This window comes from Propithecus coquereli, unplaced genomic scaffold, assembly GCF_000956105.1.
Source record: "Propithecus coquereli isolate 6110/MARCELLA unplaced genomic scaffold, Pcoq_1.0 Scaffold11, whole genome shotgun sequence".
Lineage (NCBI taxonomy): Eukaryota > Metazoa > Chordata > Mammalia > Primates > Indriidae > Propithecus > Propithecus coquereli.
Window position 1 is genome coordinate 4,307,058 of NW_012134969.1, and position 19,518 is coordinate 4,326,575.

Sequence of the window (19,518 nt, forward strand, 5' to 3'; positions counted from 1 at the left end):
CTTTTTGAAGTTCAGAGCCTGTAAGAGTTCCATTCTCACTGTTTCCTCAGCACGAGGGTGCTACCCCAGTCCTCAACCTTCGCCCTTCAAGAACACTAGGTAGTGGTGGTGGTGATGGTGGTGATAGCAGCAGTGGTAAAAATAATAACTATACCCTTAAGGCTCGTATTTATCAGAAAGTTTGAGTGAACTCAGAACTCAGTGCCCGCAGCTCTTTCTCCTTTGACCTGCTCTTTCACGGCAAATGACAGTGCCATCATCTCCGCCGTCCCAGACCAGAAGCCAGAAGATGGTCGTTTACTTTTACTCAATAACCCTTGACCTTACCCCAGCCTGTGAATTCGACCTCCTTACAAAACCTTCAAATATTCTTTCTACTCTGTTCCCCACGGTGGTCCCTTTAATTTAGGCCACCGTCATTGCTTGCCTGGGTCATTGCAACTGGCCTCCCTGTCTGTGGTCTCCCCCCTCTGGCCCATCCTCTCCAAAGCCGAGTGACTTCAAAAATGCATATCCAAACATGCTACTTACTTTTCTCCTTGAAATATCCTTCAGTGGATCCCTGCAGTCGTCAGGATGAAGTGTGAGCTGCTGAACATGCAGCGCAAAGTTCTGTGGATTCTGGAAAGCCTCGTCCCAACCCCTGCCTCTCCAGGCCCATCCCCTGCGTGCTCCATGTCGTCAGCCCCACCTCGACTTGTGCTCCCTGGCCCCACCATACTGCAGTGCTTGAACATCCCCAACCCGGCTGTACCTCTCTCCTCTCTGTCTCTCTGCTGTGGGCAGTAAGCCCACGAGGGCCATGAGGATGTCTGTCCTGTGAACGCAGTATCCTTAGCAACACAGGATGTCTGGCCCTCAGCAGCCAGCAGTAAACTTCATTGACTGGGTGGATGAAAGGATGAGAGCCTTTGTGCATAGCCCTTTAGGTGCCATTCTAGACCCTTCTTTGTGTAGTCAGTTTTCTAACTGTCTTTCAAAATTTAACTCAGGCATTAGTTCCTGAAGGAGGGCCCCACTGAGGTCCGTGTCTGCTTGTGCAGTGAGGATCCCTCCCAGGCATACCCAGGGCTTCTTGTAACAGCACTAACCACACGGTCCTGGGGTTGGGCTCACTCAGACGGGAGCTTTCCAAGGATGGGGACCGTGTGGTGTTTCCTCTCCAGCCCCATGGCCGGCATATAGCGGCGCTCTACGAAAGTGTAAAGAACAAGTTCAAGGAATAAGCGAGAGATCTGTGCCTATTCCTGCCCTTGGTGTCCTCGGGTGGCTGGTTGTTTAATATTGCCAGGAGCTAGCCATATTAAGCCAACATCAAGTCAGAAGGTTCATAGTGGCTGGAGGTCGCTCGCATGCGTGGTGCTCTCTTGCTTTTTCAAGGGGGGAGTTTCTTCCCTCTTTGGAGCATAAAGACATTAGGGACCTTGGGCTGGGAGTCCTTATTCACTGGCAGCCTTGGCCCTTCCCTTCCTGGACTCATTAGTCCACAGCTGCTGGCCTGGTACCTCTCTGTTCCCTTCTAGGTCTCATCCTTAGCAGAGGAGACGAGGCTTTGTAAATGTAGAAAGCACTGCCGATGCAAGGTTGCGTTATTCTTTTTCAAGTGGCAGAGGAAAACAGAGACATGGTAAATAGCACAGTTAGCCCAAGATGCCACACTGCAGTTACTCTGCCAAGCCCTTAGATAAAACTTTTTTAACGAGTAGCATAGTGTTAGACATTTTAAAATTGGGCTCTTTATGAAGACTAATATTGCTGTCATAAGGCTACTTTATGAAAACCCAAGGGGACCTTTAACTGTAGCAGAAGCTTCCTCATTTAAACCATGAAGGTTAAACAATAAAAACTAATTTTCTATTCCCAGCATACCCATCACGCTGCCAGGAAAAGCATCACTCTGCTTTACAAAAACAAGGGTGCACTATTCTGTAGCCCTTTGACAGGTAGAGCCGGGTGCAAAGATGTGTCTTTTCCAATCAGCTGACATCTTTTGAAGAAATGGTCTACTGGTGACAGTGTTTGGGGTGGGGGGAGGCTAACCCACATCTTGGTAAAGTTCTTCACTGAGAATTTCCACAGATGGGATGGGATGGTGGCGCTGACTCAAGAGGTGAAGAGGTAGGAGGTTAAGAGTGGGGTGGTGGTGTGGGGTGTGTAGAATCCTTGTGGAAAAGACTTTGGCCCTGGGAGAATGTTTCAGTCGCTAATTTTACATAAAAAATAAAGAATTATGAGGGTCAAAATGTACAGTTACAAATCTAAGTCGGAGATGGCTTTTACCTTCAGGATTAGTGGGATCTATGCCCCATTTACCTTCTCCCCTCCCATCTACTGGCACGGCCGCTGGACCTCTCACCCACCTCATGTCCCCCTGCATTGGGAATGGTGAGGGGCTGCCTTCTCTCCTTCCCCAGTGCTGCTGTCCTGTCCTCTCCTTTGCTTTGTGGGGCTCTGCTCTAAGGAAACTGGGCTGAGAAGGACAGGCCCCCCGTGATCTTTTATAATATGTATTTAGGCAACACACCACTCAATGGCTCCCACTTACAGTTCTTTGCTTTGGGGTGTTTTGAGCTCTCACCACTGACTCTTAATAGGGAACCGGGGGTCACCTGCTCCATCCAGGTCCATAGAAAGTGTTCTCCCTGGGGTTAGGAGGTCAGTGTGAGCTTTAGGAGAGGGAGGATAGTGAGAGGCAGAGACAGCCATTCTAAATCCTATCTCTTTAGTTGCTGCACAAACACCTGATGGTTACTCTTTCTGTGCCCTGTAAACCAAAAAATGCCATGGAAATCAAAGCTTTGCAACTGAAGATGAGACACTGATCAAACACTAAGGCATCTTTCTGACGGAGCAGTGTGTGCAGAAGTCTACATGAATAGGAGGGCTGGATTCTGGCAGGTAGAACTCTCAGTAGTTCATGTGGCTGGAACTTACGGTGTCCCAGAGTGTCCTTAGGGGTGGTGGGGTTTAGGGTTACAGGGGAGGAGTAGCAGGAGAGCCTGGAGTGGTAACCAGGCCAAATGAAAACTGCTGACAACAAACGTGTGTGGGTTTTCCTCACATTAAGCAGTTCTCCCATTCTTTGGATGCCAACTGGGTATTCTACAATTCAATTATGCCACGAGCTACTGCAAGTTAGCACAGACTTCACAGGTTAAGGACTCAGTCTTATAAGAGTGTTCCACTTCAGATGCTAGTTGCAAGTCCCAGGTTGTTACCTGTACTCGTGACAAACCAGCTACAAGTTGGGGGTTCCCACCACCCCCCTCCTCAAGTTCCATAGTATTGATGAATGGCTCATAGAACTCAGTAGAGCACTTTACTTACTATTAGGGGATGCACAGGGCCAGGTGTGGGCAGGGGGAGGCCGGCGGAGCAGTGCCTCTCAGGGCACACCACCCCCCAGTGCCTTGATGCCTTCGCCAGCTTGGAAGTGCTCTGACTCCCATTGCTTAGGGTTTTTATAGAGGCTTCATTACATAGCCATGCTGCTTAACTCATTGGCCGTTGGTGATTGGCGTCAACATCCAGCCCCTCTCCACTCCTGGGATGGAGGTGGGATGGGGGTGTGGGGGTGTGGGCGCCAAAAGTTACAATTCTCTAATCACGTGGTTGGTTCCTCTGGCAACTAACTCCCATTCTCCTAGAGTCACCTCATTAACATAAACTCTGGTAAAGTTGGAAGGGGCTTATTATGAATAACAAAGGATGCTTCCATCACACCTATCATTCAGGAAATTCCAAGGGTTCTAGAAACTCTGTGCCAGGAACCTGGGATGAAGACCAATTTTATATTTTTTATTACATCATGAGATCATACAGGCCCACTAATGCACGGCCTTATGAGCCTTGGTAAGGAAGATGGACTTGTTTCTGAAGTCTGCAGTTAGCCCCCGGAAGATTTTAAGAAGAAAAGGGGCAGGCTCCCCTGTGTACTTTATGTTACTAACGCTAGCAGCAATGGATCGGTTTGATGAGGGCTGGAGACTAGGAGAAGGGGTAGGGAGGAATAATTACAATTATTATAATGCTAACGAGAAATGATGAAAACTTGAAGGAAGGAAGTGGTACCTAGGCTGGAGAGGAGGGGATGGATTTCTGAGCTATTTACAAGGTGGAAGTCTGCTGGACTGCTCTGCAGGAATTGGAAACTGGCTATTCATTTTCAGAAATAACCCATGTGTGGCATTCATGTGCTAACTGGGCTGATGAATGCACTATTCTTGTAACTAGGTTGGAGAAGAATTACATGAACGGTATCATTAAGAGGTTAAAATGAAAGCATTACATATGTTAACAAGTGTATGAACCCAGTATTATATCTGGCAAACGGGGTGTTAAATCCTTGTTCAACCAGCCAGATGTCTCTGCAGCTGCTTGCTGGTATTGCAGAGGGAGGCAGCCAGCCACCTGAGACCCCAGCTACGAGCTGGTGCCAGTGATTTCCAGAGCACCTGGCTGTACAAATTCCTTCTTCCATGCTCTGATTGACAGATACTACATGGACCATACGACTCACATCACAATACACAGGTGGGATTTTCAGTCTGATAAACCCAGATTCCAGCAACTTGATCTTTTTAGGGTATCTTTGCAACTGGGAATGTCCTCAGTTGAAGCTTAAATCTATTTATATTGTTTTGTAAGATGAAAAAACACTGCAGTCAAACAAACTTAAGACCAATTTAATAACATTCACTCCTGGATTGGAGTGTTATCAAAGTCTTGTTTGGGGCAGTTATTCAGCCCAGTTTGCAAAGGGGGGTTAGTGTTTGCTGTAAATGTTTAAATTACCCGAAGTAAAATTCCCGTAACTTTTCAAAGAAGTTGGAAGTACTGCTAAGTGTTTGTATTTATATTCTTATACAGTACACTCTCTCCTAAGTGGCCCCAACTTACCAAGATTGAGCCAACTATGGGATGTCTCCCCACTCCCTATGTTTGGCAAAAGATTCTAAAACATTTGAAAAGATGTTCAAGCGTCTGAAGGAAGCTCAGTTCCAACTGACTGGAGACAGGGTCTGCACTCTCTTAAGTGTTCCCTATAGTGTGACTGGTAATTGCACTTCTTGGATGTTGAGTTCAGGAGAAGTTGAAGAGAGGCGGTACTAGAGACCACAGTTACACAATCACATTGATCTTTTGTGTACTTTGTTTACTGGAGGAGAAATTGTGTAATCCTAACATTTTTCTATGAGTCAAGTAAAAGTTGAGATGAAAACAAATCATATTGGTTGTTTTCCTGTCTGTTCGAATGCATTCTGACAGCAAAGATGAAAAGTTAAGCAGTCTAAATAGAAAGATACCACAATGAGAAGATGAAAAGAAACATTGTGTAATTTTCTCATCTTCATTGTTTTGTTGGGGTTTCAAATCTACAAAAGGCTGGCTGCCCTAGTGTCCCAGGCTTGTCCATGTCAGACAGCATCCACTAGGTGGCAGTATGTCAGAGGGTTTCTTTTATCCTCGAATTGGCAGCAATTTCTTTGATTGCCTCCTGGTGGTTTGGTTTTCCTTTTTTTGTCTTGTTTTGAAGCGTTAAAGGAAGCTATCATAATTTAGTCTTCAATTATCCTTATCTAAAAATGTATAAATTCCCTGAAGGGCCTACTAGTTACAGTGTGACCATAAATAAGTTAATAAGTGTATTCATTAATGTGAATTTTCTTAGTAACTTATTGTAGGTAATGATCGTAGCTGTCCTAACAGATGATGAATACGATGTATTCTGAGAAGACAGATCACAGATCTTCCTGGGGAGCAGGCCATTGTGTTCTCTTTAGGAAAGGTTCGCTAACGGCTTTTAGCCCAGAGAAGAACTCAGGGAGTGCTCTTTGCACAGCTTCGTCCCTGGAACCGGTTGGGGATTCTGCTCCAGGCTGTCTGCTGGAAGGTGTGTCAAAGCTACCTGCACTTCTTCATGCAGATTTGAAGGCATCCTGACAGTGTAGGTAACATAAGATTACATTGGACGTTTATTCAGACATTTCACTAACTGGTTTTTATTAATTTACAGCTGGCTTAAAATAAGATAAAACACATACATTTTTTTCAAAGATCTCTTTCATCTGAATAATTTGTTCAGAAGAAAGGAGTTAGGATGTTCTTTTGTAGTGTTTCCCCAAAATTAGATTATCAGAACTTTCTGAATTCAAAGAAACCGGAAGCAACGTCTGAATGATAAGATTTAGTAAAAGAACTCTAGAAATCTAAAAGCACTCTAATGAATCTGACAGATGTAGAGGACCAATGTGGATGAAAATAAATGTAAATGCAAAGCTTAGAAAATAAATGGAATTGTCAGTTGCGGTGAAGTTTGGCTTTATCTTCAGAAGGGTTCCTATAATCCTGAAAATAAAAAATATTAAGGGGTATTCAAGAAAAATCCGTGCTTGGGATGTATATGGCAAAGTGTCTGATCTTTGAGAACAGGATGAAATGGAGAGGCTCCTGCTCTGTGGGGTGAACTCGACAGGGTCATGTTTGGAGACCCAATGCCTCTTATCTGTAGGGCCTGCAGGCCTTAGTTTTGGGGATTCACCAGCCAAGCCTTGAGCAGGGCTTGGCCAGTTCTGAGCCAGTTGTTTTCTGAAGCCCCTGGGAATTCTGAGACCATGTTTCCTGGTGTGTCAGATTCCCCAGGTCGCCAGGAGCCAGAGGCCCAGTTAAGGTGTACCCCCTTTTCAGGGTTCCTACTGCAGGGAGGGAGTCATGCTCTCAGGGTGTCAGGGTTATGGGGCAGGCCATTGGTATTTTGTCCTAGCTTTCTGGCGTGTATTTGATGACTATGTCTTGCAAAGCGCTATAGACATATACCTCTAGAAGGCAGAGGTTTAAGTCCCAGCTTTGTTAGGTGAATTCTTATTCTCTCTTTGCCTCCATTTCTCAGTCTGAAAAATGAAGTTAACGATGTCGGGTCGTAGTCTGTTCTCTGTTCTTCGTGTGCTCTTGGCCAAAGAATGACCAGATACACTAAAGCAAGTAAGCATGAAACACAGTTTGTTGAAGAAGGACAAGATAGGTTTACAGAGCAAGAGCAGGATGCAGGTTCACAGAGCAAGATACGTTCGCCACAGACAACGAATGGACCCCCTGTCGAAACAAAGGGTCTTGGTTATGGTCTGGAGTCTTATTTTATAGTGTCTGGATTGGGCCCTCCTCATGGTTCCGATGTTGCCATGTCACTTTGATGGATAGTTTGGAGTTATATAACCTGAGTCTTACTACGCATCTGGATCTCCCATGAGCCTCTCTGAAAGCCCATATGGGCGGGTGAACCACAATGTAGATTTAAGCTAATGACATGATAATTAGCCTTAGGTTGTTCTAGATCACCTTCCAGACCCTATTGTGCCTGTGCTGCTTGGCTCATAGCTAGGGAATCCTCTGCATCCTTTTGCAATTGGTGAGCTAAGTTTTGATTGGCAGATTGGTGGGCTGTTCCCTGTGGCAATTGCTCTGGGCACCTGCCTTTGTCCCTAGGAGGGCTGGAGTCACTCATTGTCTACCTAAAAGTAACAGTCACCCGGCCTCTGATTCTAACAAAAATCAAAGAAGGGAAGTATTTTGTTGTCTATAAATGTAAGAGGTTATTTAATTTTCAATATGCAGAATATGTATGCAAGGTGTGAGAATTTAATAAACCTTTGACTAAATAGATATGGTATCAAACAGCTATTCATGGGAACACTCGATTAGTAATAATGTTTCACAATGCCTGCTCCATGTTAGACTCACCCGGGAGCATCTTTAAAAACTACCAAGTCAGGATCAGACTAATTGGGTTAGTTAGCCTGGCTGGCCTTGGGGCCAGGGTATAATGTACCTTCAAAGCTTCCTGGGTGGCTCTAAAGTACAGTCAGGTTCCCCACTGGAATGCATCACGTTCTGCCTACAAAAAGTTTACTTACAGTCTCAGGGATGGGAGATACCCTAAAACTGTAGTTTTAGAAGAACTTTGTATTTATGATGAATATCTATGCACATAAATAACAATGATCCTAGAGCTCAGAAAGTGGAGGTGGGCTAGATGTGGTCATCCCAGCACTTTGGGAGGCTGAGGGGGGAGGATCACTTGAGGCCAGGAGTTTGAGACCAGCCTGGGCAACATAGAGAGACCCCCATCTATAAAAAATAAAATATTAGCCAGGTGTAGTGGCACTTGCCTATAGTCCCAGCTGCTCAGCAGGCTGAGGCAGGAGGATCACTTGAGCCCAGAAGTTGGAGGTTGCAGTGAGCTATGATAGTGCCACTGCACTCTAGCCTGGGCAACAGTGAGACCCTATTTTTTTTAAAAAAAAAAACAAAAAAAAAACCCTGGGGTGGAGGTACAGATATTGGGAATGCTTGTTTTTTTGGTAACCTGAGGCTGTAGACACACGATGTGCCCCCTTTCACACTGCAACTTCCCTGCGGGGTTTCTGAGGGGAATTGCAACTCTTGGATACCCAACAGGTATAACATGAGAGGAATGTTACCTCCTGGCTTTCTACCTAGAGTTTTAATTCATCCTGGGTCATGAAGGCTTTTTTGTTTTGTTTTAAGCAGATTTTGAAAATGCTTCTGAGATGTGCTGATCGTTGAATTTTCTTGTAACAAAATGCGTCCGTGGCAGCTCTGACCTAGAAGGTACTGATTAAATGGGCAAGGAAAGGTCATTCCCACGTGGGAGAGAACAAACTTTTCCTGCCCATTTGCCCATTTAATCAGTGGCTTGAGTCCACTGCTTCTTTGGCTTGGGTCTCAGTCTTCAAGAAAACCTCCAGTTTGCCCATCTGTGAGTCTTTTGGATGTGAAAGGGATTGTCATTGTCAAATGAGGCCCCAGGCCAGCAGCACCAGCTCACCTGGTAGAAATGCAGATTCTCAGGCCTGCTTCAAATCTGTTGAATGAGAAACTGGGCTGGTCCCAATTAGTGTCTGTGGTCTAACATGCCCTCCAGGAGGTGGTGATACATGCATGCTCGAGTTTGAGAACCATTGACTAGGACAAAGACATTTTCCTTGTTTTTCTTGATACTAAGTGTGTTTGCGTAGAAAATCATGACACAGGCATTTTGAGGTATATGCCATACTTAGCTGTGCTTCCTCCTTCCCTCCTGCTTCTCTCCTCTGATGGCGAGGCAGGCCAGAGCTAGAGGGAACATGAGGGGTAGCTTTAAATCTCTGAGTTACTCTGTCACCAAGGTTCTTCTTCCAATTTTGAGTCAGTACTCAGGTAAAGATACATTGTTACATATAAGTATGTAAAGATATACACAATATATAAAGATACATTGTATATGTGTGTATATATAACTATATATACCTAAAGATATACACAATGTATAAAGATACATTGTATATATAAGAATACAAAGTTATATACAATGTACAGAGATACACTGTGTATATATAAATCTCTTGCGAACGCAGGAAAGACAAAAATCAGAAAATTCCAAAAATCGAACACCATTGAGAATCTGAAGGTCTTGGAAAAAACTTAGGAGGCTGGAGGCCAGCAGGGATGGGAAGAGAACCCACTCAACTCAAAAGGGGCCGCCGTTTGCCTAGAATACCCTCCCTGCAAGTGGGGCCTCGGGAGCTATGCGGTGTGGTGCCCTGGGTCTAGACAAGGGCAGAGGTGGCCTTGGATGGGCCTCTAAGGTTTCTTTCTAGAAGTCAGCCACACTGTGACTTCAGGACTTCAGAATAGGTAATTGAAGACAGCCGTGCTGTCTCCTCCAAGGGTCCTTAAAAATAGAATAGATTCTCATCTCTCTTGGAGGTCCTGAAGGCAGAGAGAAGAATAAATGTTATCTTATCTCCAGAAGGCTTCCAGCTGATAAAGGTGATGTTATGTTGTTGCCTCTATCTCTCTATCTATCTCTCTATCTCTCCAATCTATTTCAAAGCCCTCTTCTCCAAATGCTAAAAGAACTTAAGCTATATAGCCTATCTTTAACCATCATGGGGTGGGGGAATGGTTACCGGGAATGGTTGTCCCGGTAACAGAGAAATTAGGAATCTCTCTACAGGCATGCGCCACCATGCCTAGCTAATTTTTTCTATATATATTTTTAGTTGTCCAATTAATTTCTTTCTATTTTTAGTAGAGACGAGGTCTCGCTCTTGCTCAGGCTGGTCTCGAACTCCTGAGCTCAAACAATCCGCCTGCCTCTGCCTCCCAGAGAGCTAGGATTACAGGCGTGAGCCACCGCACCCAGCCAGCTTTAGTGTTATAACAGGAATTCACTAATGAAACAGACACAAAAAGGGCCTCCCAGAAGATTTAAGAGGGTTGTACATTCTGCGTAATTGTTATTTTCATAGTTAACTTCGTCTCCATTTGTGTACCTGCTACAGATTTTTAATTATGTCTAATTATTCCACGTTTTATAATTTACATTGTCATTTATTTCCTTTTATTGTCCAGAGTATTTTGTTTGATGGTGTGTGTGGTCTAATTTTTAAGCACATCAGCATCCAATTCTTTGGGATGAACTTCCCTTCACAGCTACCTAGAACATGTAGGAATTTCAGTGCCTATGCACTCATGGCATCTTTTGAAGGAAAAGAGAGTTAATTTATTGCATGTCTAACAGTCTTGAATTCTTACTGCTTTAAGGAAAGAATGAGTTTATAAATAAGATTCTTTTTCCTTTCTGTTTCAGGAATTACAACATATTGTTGGATCACAGCATATCAGAGCAGAGAAAGGTAAGTGTGGATCTCTGTGAATATTTGAAACCCCGCAGCGTCACTACTCTTTTGGCTAATATGGTTTCTCTCATCTTCAGCTATGGTGGATGGTTCATGGTTAGATCTGGCCAGGAGGGGCAAGCCTGAAACTCAACCTTTTGCACATCTCACCATTAATGCCACTGACATCCCATCAGGTAAGTTCCATTTGCATCCATCTTGAAAAATATTTTAGGAGTCATTTATCAGTCCATTTACATACTCAGATGTATTTTTAGCCTGCTACTAAATTTCTGAGAGCTCTTCTAGTTTCATTTTTTTTTTTATTATTATTTTTTATTTTTTGTAGAGACAGGTTCTGACTTGTTGCTCAGGGTCATCTCAAACTCCTAGCCTCAAGTAATCCTCTTGCCTCAGCCTCCCAAAGGGGTGGGATTGCAGGTGTGAGCCACCCTGCCCAGGCCCGAGAGCCCAGACTTCTAAACCAAAAAAAAAAAAAAAAAAAAAAAAAATACGTCATTAGTCCTCAGTTGATGATCCACATCCTGAAAGCAGTGATTCTCAAAAATGCCAGAATGGACATTGCCACTCTGTTCATTTTCAGATCATCAGAGTGGGTGTTTATTTTAAATGACTGCCAGTTGGAACTGGCAGTCATAACTTGGAAGGACAATCCTTGTTATGCTCATCTGTGTTTCCCGAAGCTGAAGTTGACACAGCTCTGAGGTGAATGAATGCATCAGGTAGTGGCATCCTCAGCCATCTCCTGCAGAGTTCCAGGTAGGGGACCTTTAAAAGATCCCCTTTAAGATCTTTAAGAGACAGTAGCCTCTAGAAAATGAGACCTTCATCCCCTTCTCCGGGTGTTTATCATTTTCTCTGGGTCAGGGTTTAGGACTAGAGCCCTGATTATCTTTGGAAAATGAGGAAACCCAGGGCTCGGTGCCTACAGCTGCCTTAATGTCCCAGCTATTCCATACCATAACCCCTATGGGTTCCCTCACCTTGCCCTAGATAAGGACGAAAAAGATTACAAAGAACATTATGATAGAGTGATCATTGAACATTATCGTTTTTATTATTATGCTACTTACTGAGCAACTACTATGCAGCAGGCATTTTTCTCTGTGTTCATTATCCCTAATCCTTACTACAGCCCTGCGAGGTAGGGAGTGTCATTCAGATTTTGCAGACAGGGAAATTAAATGACATATAGTTTGTCATTTGTTCAAGGTCACAGTGGTGGCAGAAATACAAGCTGAATTCCACCCTAGTTGGTTCCCAAGTCCATGCTTTTTACGCTATGCGTTATCATAGAAACAGGCCACGCGGTACTTGTGGGCAGTTGTCTTTGCCAGAGGGAAATAAATTCAAAGCTCTCATGTTGCTCTTTTCCTGTAAAAAGTAGATTAGTGTAATATCTAGTCTAATAAGAGGGGCTCTAAAATCTGGCTGCCTGTGTTTGAGGTCCACCGTACTACTCACTGGCTCTGTGACTTTGTGCAAATTACTGGTGTTATTTGTGCATCAGCTGCATCATGTCTAACAGGGACGGTGATAGCATCTATCTACCTCAGGGAGTAACTATGAAGATTAAATCAGGTAATGTACTGACATTCTTGCATGGAAGGTGGCATACAGCAAGCATTCAGTGAATGTGATTTGTTGTTACTATTTTGAGTATAATTAAATAATTATACATATTCCACTTTTTTCCTACAAATAATTTAAGGCAAGTTTTTTTTTTAACTTAAAAGTAGTCCAACTTATAAGTGATTTTGAAGCCTTTGTCATAGCATGGGCCATGGAGGGATTTTTCCTGACTGAAGACACAGAAAGTAAGAAACCAACTCTTTGGTTTTTAGAGGATTTTCCAAACAACCTATCCCATCCCAGATACTTGCTTTATAAACAAATTTTCTTTCTTTGTGTCTCTGTGTGCCTTATGGTGGAGCTACGCTAATTTTGTCTGAGTAGAAAACTATATTGCACGTTAGCAAAGGCAATCAGATTAATACTGCTGCCGCTGCTGTGTGTGCTGTGAATGTACTGTACATTTATCTTTTCAGTTCACTTTAAATAGCATATGATAAATATTGCATCAGCCTGTGTGCCAAAGTCTATTTGGCAACAGCAAGCATGTTTTAGTTATAAAACTCTCTCTGCAGGCACCTAGCATCAAATCATTGCCAAAAAAACAAGGCAAAACTCCTGGTTATTTTCTGACAGTTATTGAGTTTGTGTCTGAGTGAAATGAGTTAGTGTATGCTTCTGTTTAAGAAAATAGAATTTGCTGCTCTGGCTGGGCCAACAAGCCCTGGAGTCTGTTTATCGCCCAGTTTTGGCCAGTACTAGATATTTCAGAGTCAGTTGGCTTTAATTTTGCATACTTATTTGGGGGCTCTGTTTTATTCTCATTTACATGCAAGAAATCAGAATCTGCTTTATATGGACTGTTATCTTGTGCCTTTTCAAAGCTTCTTGAATAAAATGCACTTGGAAGTATTTTGTGAGGTCAGAATGTATGGGTTTCTTTAGGGGATGCTCTGGCTAAATATTTGCAGAGGCCTCTTCTCTGGCATCTACTATCAGGGACCATAGTATGGGGGTGGGGAGGCTGGGGAGGTTGGGGTCAGAGGTTGTCAGCATGCCTCATTAGTGATGGAGACTCACGTTGCCATGTGAAGCCATCCAACGTGGTCCCAGCATATTTTTCTCATCTTTTCTCCTAGTATCGTCTGTTTATGAGTCCTCTATTCACATTCTTTGGCTTTCCTCCCCTTCTCCTGTAGGTGCCACGTGCACTCCATTCTTTGCTCAGTTTCCCTCACTGACCATACTCTCCCTTCTCTCAGCCCGACCAAATTTGACCAAGTCCTTGCTGTTCTCTGGCTCCACTGTCTCCTCACTGAGCTGAGCTCTACTGATTGCCATGAATTTCTGCAGCTTTCACTTGGCAATTGCTTGCAACTGAATGTCAACCATGTGCTGTGCAACATGCAGAAGTGAAATTATGTTTTATGTGTCCATTTCTTGTTTTCTCCACTGTTAGCACTAAGTGCCATGAGGGTACACTTACTTGATATAATTCTTAATTGTGGGTAGAGTGAATGGCCATAGAAAGTACCACATTGATATTGCATGACTGATCAACAGAATGAACCAGTGAACACACGAGTAAACGAATGGATAAATATAAAGAGATGTTTAGTAGGAAATAAAGATACTTCTTCCACTTGATTTACCTAACAATGGGATTTGGTTGAGGTTCCTGTATTTTCCCCTCTCTGTGTCATATTCCTTCCCTGCCTTCCTAGTCCATATCTTGCTCTAACACTTGGATCCATCCCACTGAGAGAGTAGAATTCACCTTAGTTGTTCTGTTTCTCTCTGTTAAGCATAAGACAAATGATTGAATTATAGTAACTGTAATTGTCTTATGGCAACAAATAGTAACAAATAATCTTATAGTAACAAATAATTGTCTTATAATACCTATGAGACAAATAATTGATTGAACAAAGGATTTACTATAGGAGTGGGGTAAGAAGGAGAGCAACCTGGGATAACTTGAGATGAAAAACATCCTGAATTTTGTTGGCTGTGTCAATGGATCAGGTGGCTGTTTCCCATCTTAGAGGAATTACTTCACTAGGATGTGATGGATGGGGTCTTATAGTCTTATGTTGACTCATTTGGGACCGTAAGATGGTATTTACATTGGGGATGCTTTAGTCTGGGATGACCTTCCAACGAAAACGAAGGACGTTTACTGTGGTGGACCCGGGTGGCAGTAGTGCCTGTGATGGTCCTGCTATGGATAGGTCGTGGAGTTCGGAAGGTATCTAATTGTCCCTGGACAATTGGAACTATTGGATTCTTGGCCTTCTGATGACGTATTGTGCCACTATAGCTTGGCCCCTGCTGCAATTTTTTCTTCAAAGTGGTTCAAAGAACCACCTGTCTGGTTCTTGGAACAGCCTGGTTTCGAGGTCCCCAGATCATATCCCAGGCTGCTGGTGGTGCTCTTCCAGAGACAGTAGAGCATTCTCCATCTGTGGCTCTCCAGAGAAAGATGTAGACGCTCAAGGTTTCCCAGGACTCAGCCTAGTCTGGGAAGGTAGCAAGTGTCTTATTCTAGGATGATCCTCTAAGGATTCACTCTACCCAGACATGTCTGTTGCCAGTTCTGCTGGATGCTTGGAATCCACTACAGCCTAAGTCTATGGGCTGGTTTCTGCCCCTCAGTATCTCAAGACCTGACCTAAGTTGTGGGCAGGCATGACAGGCAGCAAAGAACTTCCCTGTGGCTGCAGAAACTAAGCTCAACCCCAGTCTGAGATTCAGCTCTGTCTTGTCTTGTTGCTTCCAAACAGATGACAACCTTAGTTTAGCATAAACTAAACAAAATCCTCCGGAGGAAAAAATGTTTTTGGACTTTCCATAGTATTACAACTTCCTCTGTCTCCCTCCCTGTTCCCCTCCCCTGTCCCCAGTTATTTACTGCCTTTTCTAGTTGAGTAAAGGTGTCCACATAAATACAAATGTTTGATGAGTTGGGTTTATCATAGAGGTATTGCCAATTTTTGAAGACCCAGCAAAATGCACTAAGGACCTGAAATATGAAAAGCACTGGATAGATTGCTGATTTAAAAGACTCTTAAGAAACGTACGCTGTTCCAGAAACAGTAGCAAGAGGATCAGTTGTCACCTCATTTCTGGTGTGAGAAGAGGCCAAAAGAGCAATGGCCAAAGGATCAGAGAAAGGGCCAAAGGTCAATCAGGACTTTGGTCATAAAGGATTGTGTGATGTTGTTAAGCTGGGGAGTGCAATGCCAAGAATATTTTCTTTTCGAGCTTCTCTTCTCTGGGGGTAGCTTTTCAGTTGTGTGAGCCTGGGAGATGTTGGGGCTATTAGAGGTGGGGAAAAGAGATGGTGATGAGAATAGAGTTTAGGAGCTTGGCCTTTTAGCCAAAGTTACCAGAGTTTCATCTCCTACTTATCCCTGTCCATGAATGAAAAGAGAAGATTGAGACATGTGAAGTATGGAAAGTCTCTTCCTATCTTAGTTCCTTGCTTTCCTGTCCTAATTGCCTTAGGCTGTTCTCTTCCTGGAATCTGGAGTGACCTTTCTGCTCCTGTGTGGCTGAATCCTATTCCTCTTAAATTCTCAGGCTCCAAGCAACAAAGCCATTCTTGATCTCTCCCTCTTTTGAATTCCCTTCGCAATCACCTGCACCTTTCCTGTTCACACTCAGGCCTTACTTCTTATCTGAACACAGGTCATACTTATCCCTAGTGAGCTGTAGGTTCCTTAAGGGCAGGAAAAGTGAGTTTTTGTCTTTGCACCCTCTTAGATGCCGAATACAGAGCACTAAATACATCTGAATATTATTTCTCCCCTTTTAGAAAATAAATTCCAAGAAGTTATTTTCCCACTGGAATAATAACTGTTAGGCTATTTTTCTCTCCAACCTCATGGAATTGCAAGGATGTCCTTTTCAGTTAAGGAATGGATTTTAGATGACGTGCCTCTCTTCTCCACAGGTTCCCATAAAGTGAGTCTGTCCTCTTGGTACCATGACCGGGGTTGGGCCAAGATCTCCAACATGACTTTCAGCAACGGAAAACTAATAGTTAACCAAGATGGCTTTTATTACCTGTATGCCAACATTTGCTTTCGACATCATGAGACTTCAGGAGACCTAGCTACGGAGTATCTTCAGCTAATGGTGTATGTCACTAAAACCAGCATCAAAATCCCGAGTTCTCAGACCCTGATGAAAGGAGGAAGCACCAAATATTGGTCAGGGAATTCTGAATTCCATTTTTATTCCATAAATGTTGGAGGATTTTTTAAGCTACGATCTGGTGAGTCAATAAGCATTGAGGTATCCAACCCATCCCTTCTGGACCCAGATCAAGACGCAACGTACTTTGGGGCTTTTAAGGTTCGCGATATCGATTGAGCCCCATGTAACTTGGAACATTATCATGTATTTCCTAGATGTTTAGAAACTTTGTTTTTTAAACAAGCCAACAAAGATGTATATAGGTGTGTGAGACTACTAAGAGGCATGGCCCACAATGGTACAAGACTCATTGTCCATGCTCTTGACCTGTAGAGAACATGCATATTGACAGCCAATGGGAGATGTTGGACTCATGGTGTGTTACACAATGGTTTTAAAATTTTGTAATGAATTCCTAGAATTAAACCAGATTGGAGCCAACCAATATGGTTGCCTCTATAAAAAAAACAAACAAACCTGTCTTTGGGCTATGGGAGGGGAAACTTCTCTGGGTGTATCCCCTGGGTAATGCACCTCTATGCAGCTTAAGTGGAGAGGGTGTCATCTAATGCAAATGAGTGATATCAGAGGGGGTGAGTTCTTTTGAATTGTTACATCATGCTGAAACCTGCAAATAAATACGTTTTCTAATGAGGAGAGAAAATATATGTATTTTTATATATTTCTAAAGTTATATTTCAGATGTAATGTTTTCTGTGCAAAGTATTGTAAATTATATTTGTGCTATAGTATTTGATTCAAAATATTTAAAAAAAGTCTCGCTGTTGACATATTTAATGTTTTAAATGTACAGACATATTTAACTGGTGCACTTTGTAAATCCCCTGGGGAAAACTTGCAGCTAAAAGGAAAAAAAAAATGTTGTTTCCTAATATCAAATGCAGTCTATTTCTTCATTCTTTTGAACTTAAGATTTTTCAGACTTGTCAAGTCTGTGCAAAAAAAAAAAAAAAATTGAAATGGATGCCTTGAATAATAAACAGAATGTTGGCCACCAAGTGCCTTTCAAATTTAGAAGCTAATTGATTTTAGAAAGCTGACATTGCCAAAAAGAATACATAATGGGCTACTTAAATCTGTCGAGAGTATTTATATAATTATTGAACAGGTGTTTTTTTCTACAAGTGCTGCAAATTGTAAATTTTGTTTTTTTTTAAATAGAAAAGTTATTAGTAGTTTATCAGCAAAAAAAATCCAATTTTTAATTTAGTAGAAGTTATTTTATACTGTACAATAAAAACATTGCCTTTGAATGTTATTTTTTTTGGTACAAAAATAAATTTATATGAAAACCTGCCTCAAGATTTTGTACTTTTATGTCTGTCTTGCTCTGTGATCCTGTTCTTTCCAATATGGTAATGTGACTTCCATCGCTTTCCAAAGGTTACTGGGAGAAATGCAGATTTAATTAAAAATTAGGAACAGATTCAATTAAATTAATGAAGCTTGGAATTTGAAAAATAATTTGCTAGGGATTTGTATGCAAGAATGTAGCCAGATAACAAACAGAGGCTTCTTCACTGAAAAAAGAAAAGTTTATATTATGTTGATATTATGAGAGAAATATGATGCTTTGTATAAGTTCATAATGTCCTAAAGAACAACTGTTTGACCTGGAGGAACACCTGGCCATTTTATAGCTTACTACAGTAAGGAAGGATTAACAGTGGCCTGGACTCTTGTCCTCATGGAAATTTATGTGGGGGAGCTGTCTAAGTAGCCAGGTTGGCTACTATCGTGAGAGAGAGATAAGAAAACAGGCAGCTTGGGAAGACACAGGAAGCTATAATTTAAGGCACTTGCCATTTGTGGGTAAATTTTTCTAGATGATTGTGATGAGATGGAAGGAGAGAAGAAGCTGCAACGAAGAAATTATGAATTTTGAACAATGGAGCTATGATGGTAAAACTCAATCATTGACCAAAATACACATATTATTTTAAAACTCTCAGTAAGTTGAGGTTGACTGGTGCAAAATATGACTTCAGTGCTGCATAGCCCAATCGCTGAGCCTTGGTTTCAGGAAAATTATTTTTGATAAGCCAAGTAAAGAGTTCCTCACTCTCTGTTGACTTAAAATCTTGTTCTGTAGAGAGCATTGTTAGCTATCCTGGCTCTTATAATGCTTCCGTCATTTCCAAAGGTGAACAACATTCATGAATTTGCTTGTCTGTTCATTCTTTGTTGAACACCACCTGTGTGCTAGGCACGTGTCAGGCACTGTGGATGCTATGACAGTCTGAGGACTGCCTCGAGGACTTCCATTCTGGTGGGGAGCGCCTAGTAAGGGTGTGGGGGCTCCAGGCATGGGCGAGCAGAGTGTGCTTTGAGAACAGAGAGGAGACTACTGAACCCAATCTTGGGAATCACAGAAGGCCTGAAATTGAAATCAGGCTGGATAGGAAATGGGCTAAAAAGCTTCAAAAGTAGATACAGAATATCCATTCCCATTTTTCACTTAGAGACAACTAACTTGCGATCTCTCAAAGATGAGCTCAAATCCAAGGTCTAGGAATGGGAAAAACCCAGGCAGGATCTAGCAAGGCAATACATGGTGGCACCAGCCAAACAGGGGCGCTGCCATGGTGGGTGGCCTGCAAAGCCAAGGGAGAGCCTGGAGAGCAGACTGCAATAGTTCAGCCTGACTATGATGTAAATTGTATGTGCATCAGCAGCCTGATAGATCAGGGATTTTTAAAGCTTTGTTGAAATCAATCTAGGACTTAGTGAAAAGCAGATGGAAACTGGCCTGTGCCTTGAAGGAGGCAATTGTAGCAAGTGGACATGCCAAGAGTTATAGAGAAGGTGTATTCTCTTTTCGAGCATGCTGGAGACTTGCTAATAGCAGGGCCTAAAATGCAGAATATAATACCCTGCTTTCCCCATTCACATGCTAATTTTTACTTCTGATTTTTCTTTTCATTCATCCCTTTTTCCACTTCTGTATGTCTTTTAACCCTGCCCTTTTGTCTTTTCCTGTTTCCCCCCAATGCCTGGCTCTTGCCTGGGAGGACCATTGAGCCTC

The 19,518-nt window shown here is 42.7% G+C and overlaps 1 protein-coding gene across 1 annotated transcript in view; it reads left to right on the forward strand.

Annotated features, from left to right (window-relative positions):
- Nucleotides 1-17,790, forward strand: part of TNFSF11 (tumor necrosis factor (ligand) superfamily, member 11) — a 32,238-nt gene extending 14,448 nt beyond the window's left edge. Inside the window, exons 3-5 of the mRNA XM_012648791.1 lie at nt 10,652-10,697; nt 10,778-10,876; nt 16,228-17,790. Coding sequence (XP_012504245.1) covers nt 10,652-10,697; nt 10,778-10,876; nt 16,228-16,649 — 567 coding nt within the window. The 3' untranslated portion in view covers nt 16,650-17,790. The remainder of the gene's footprint in view (nt 1-10,651; nt 10,698-10,777; nt 10,877-16,227) is intronic.
- Nucleotides 17,791-19,518: the final 1,728 nt, after the last annotated feature.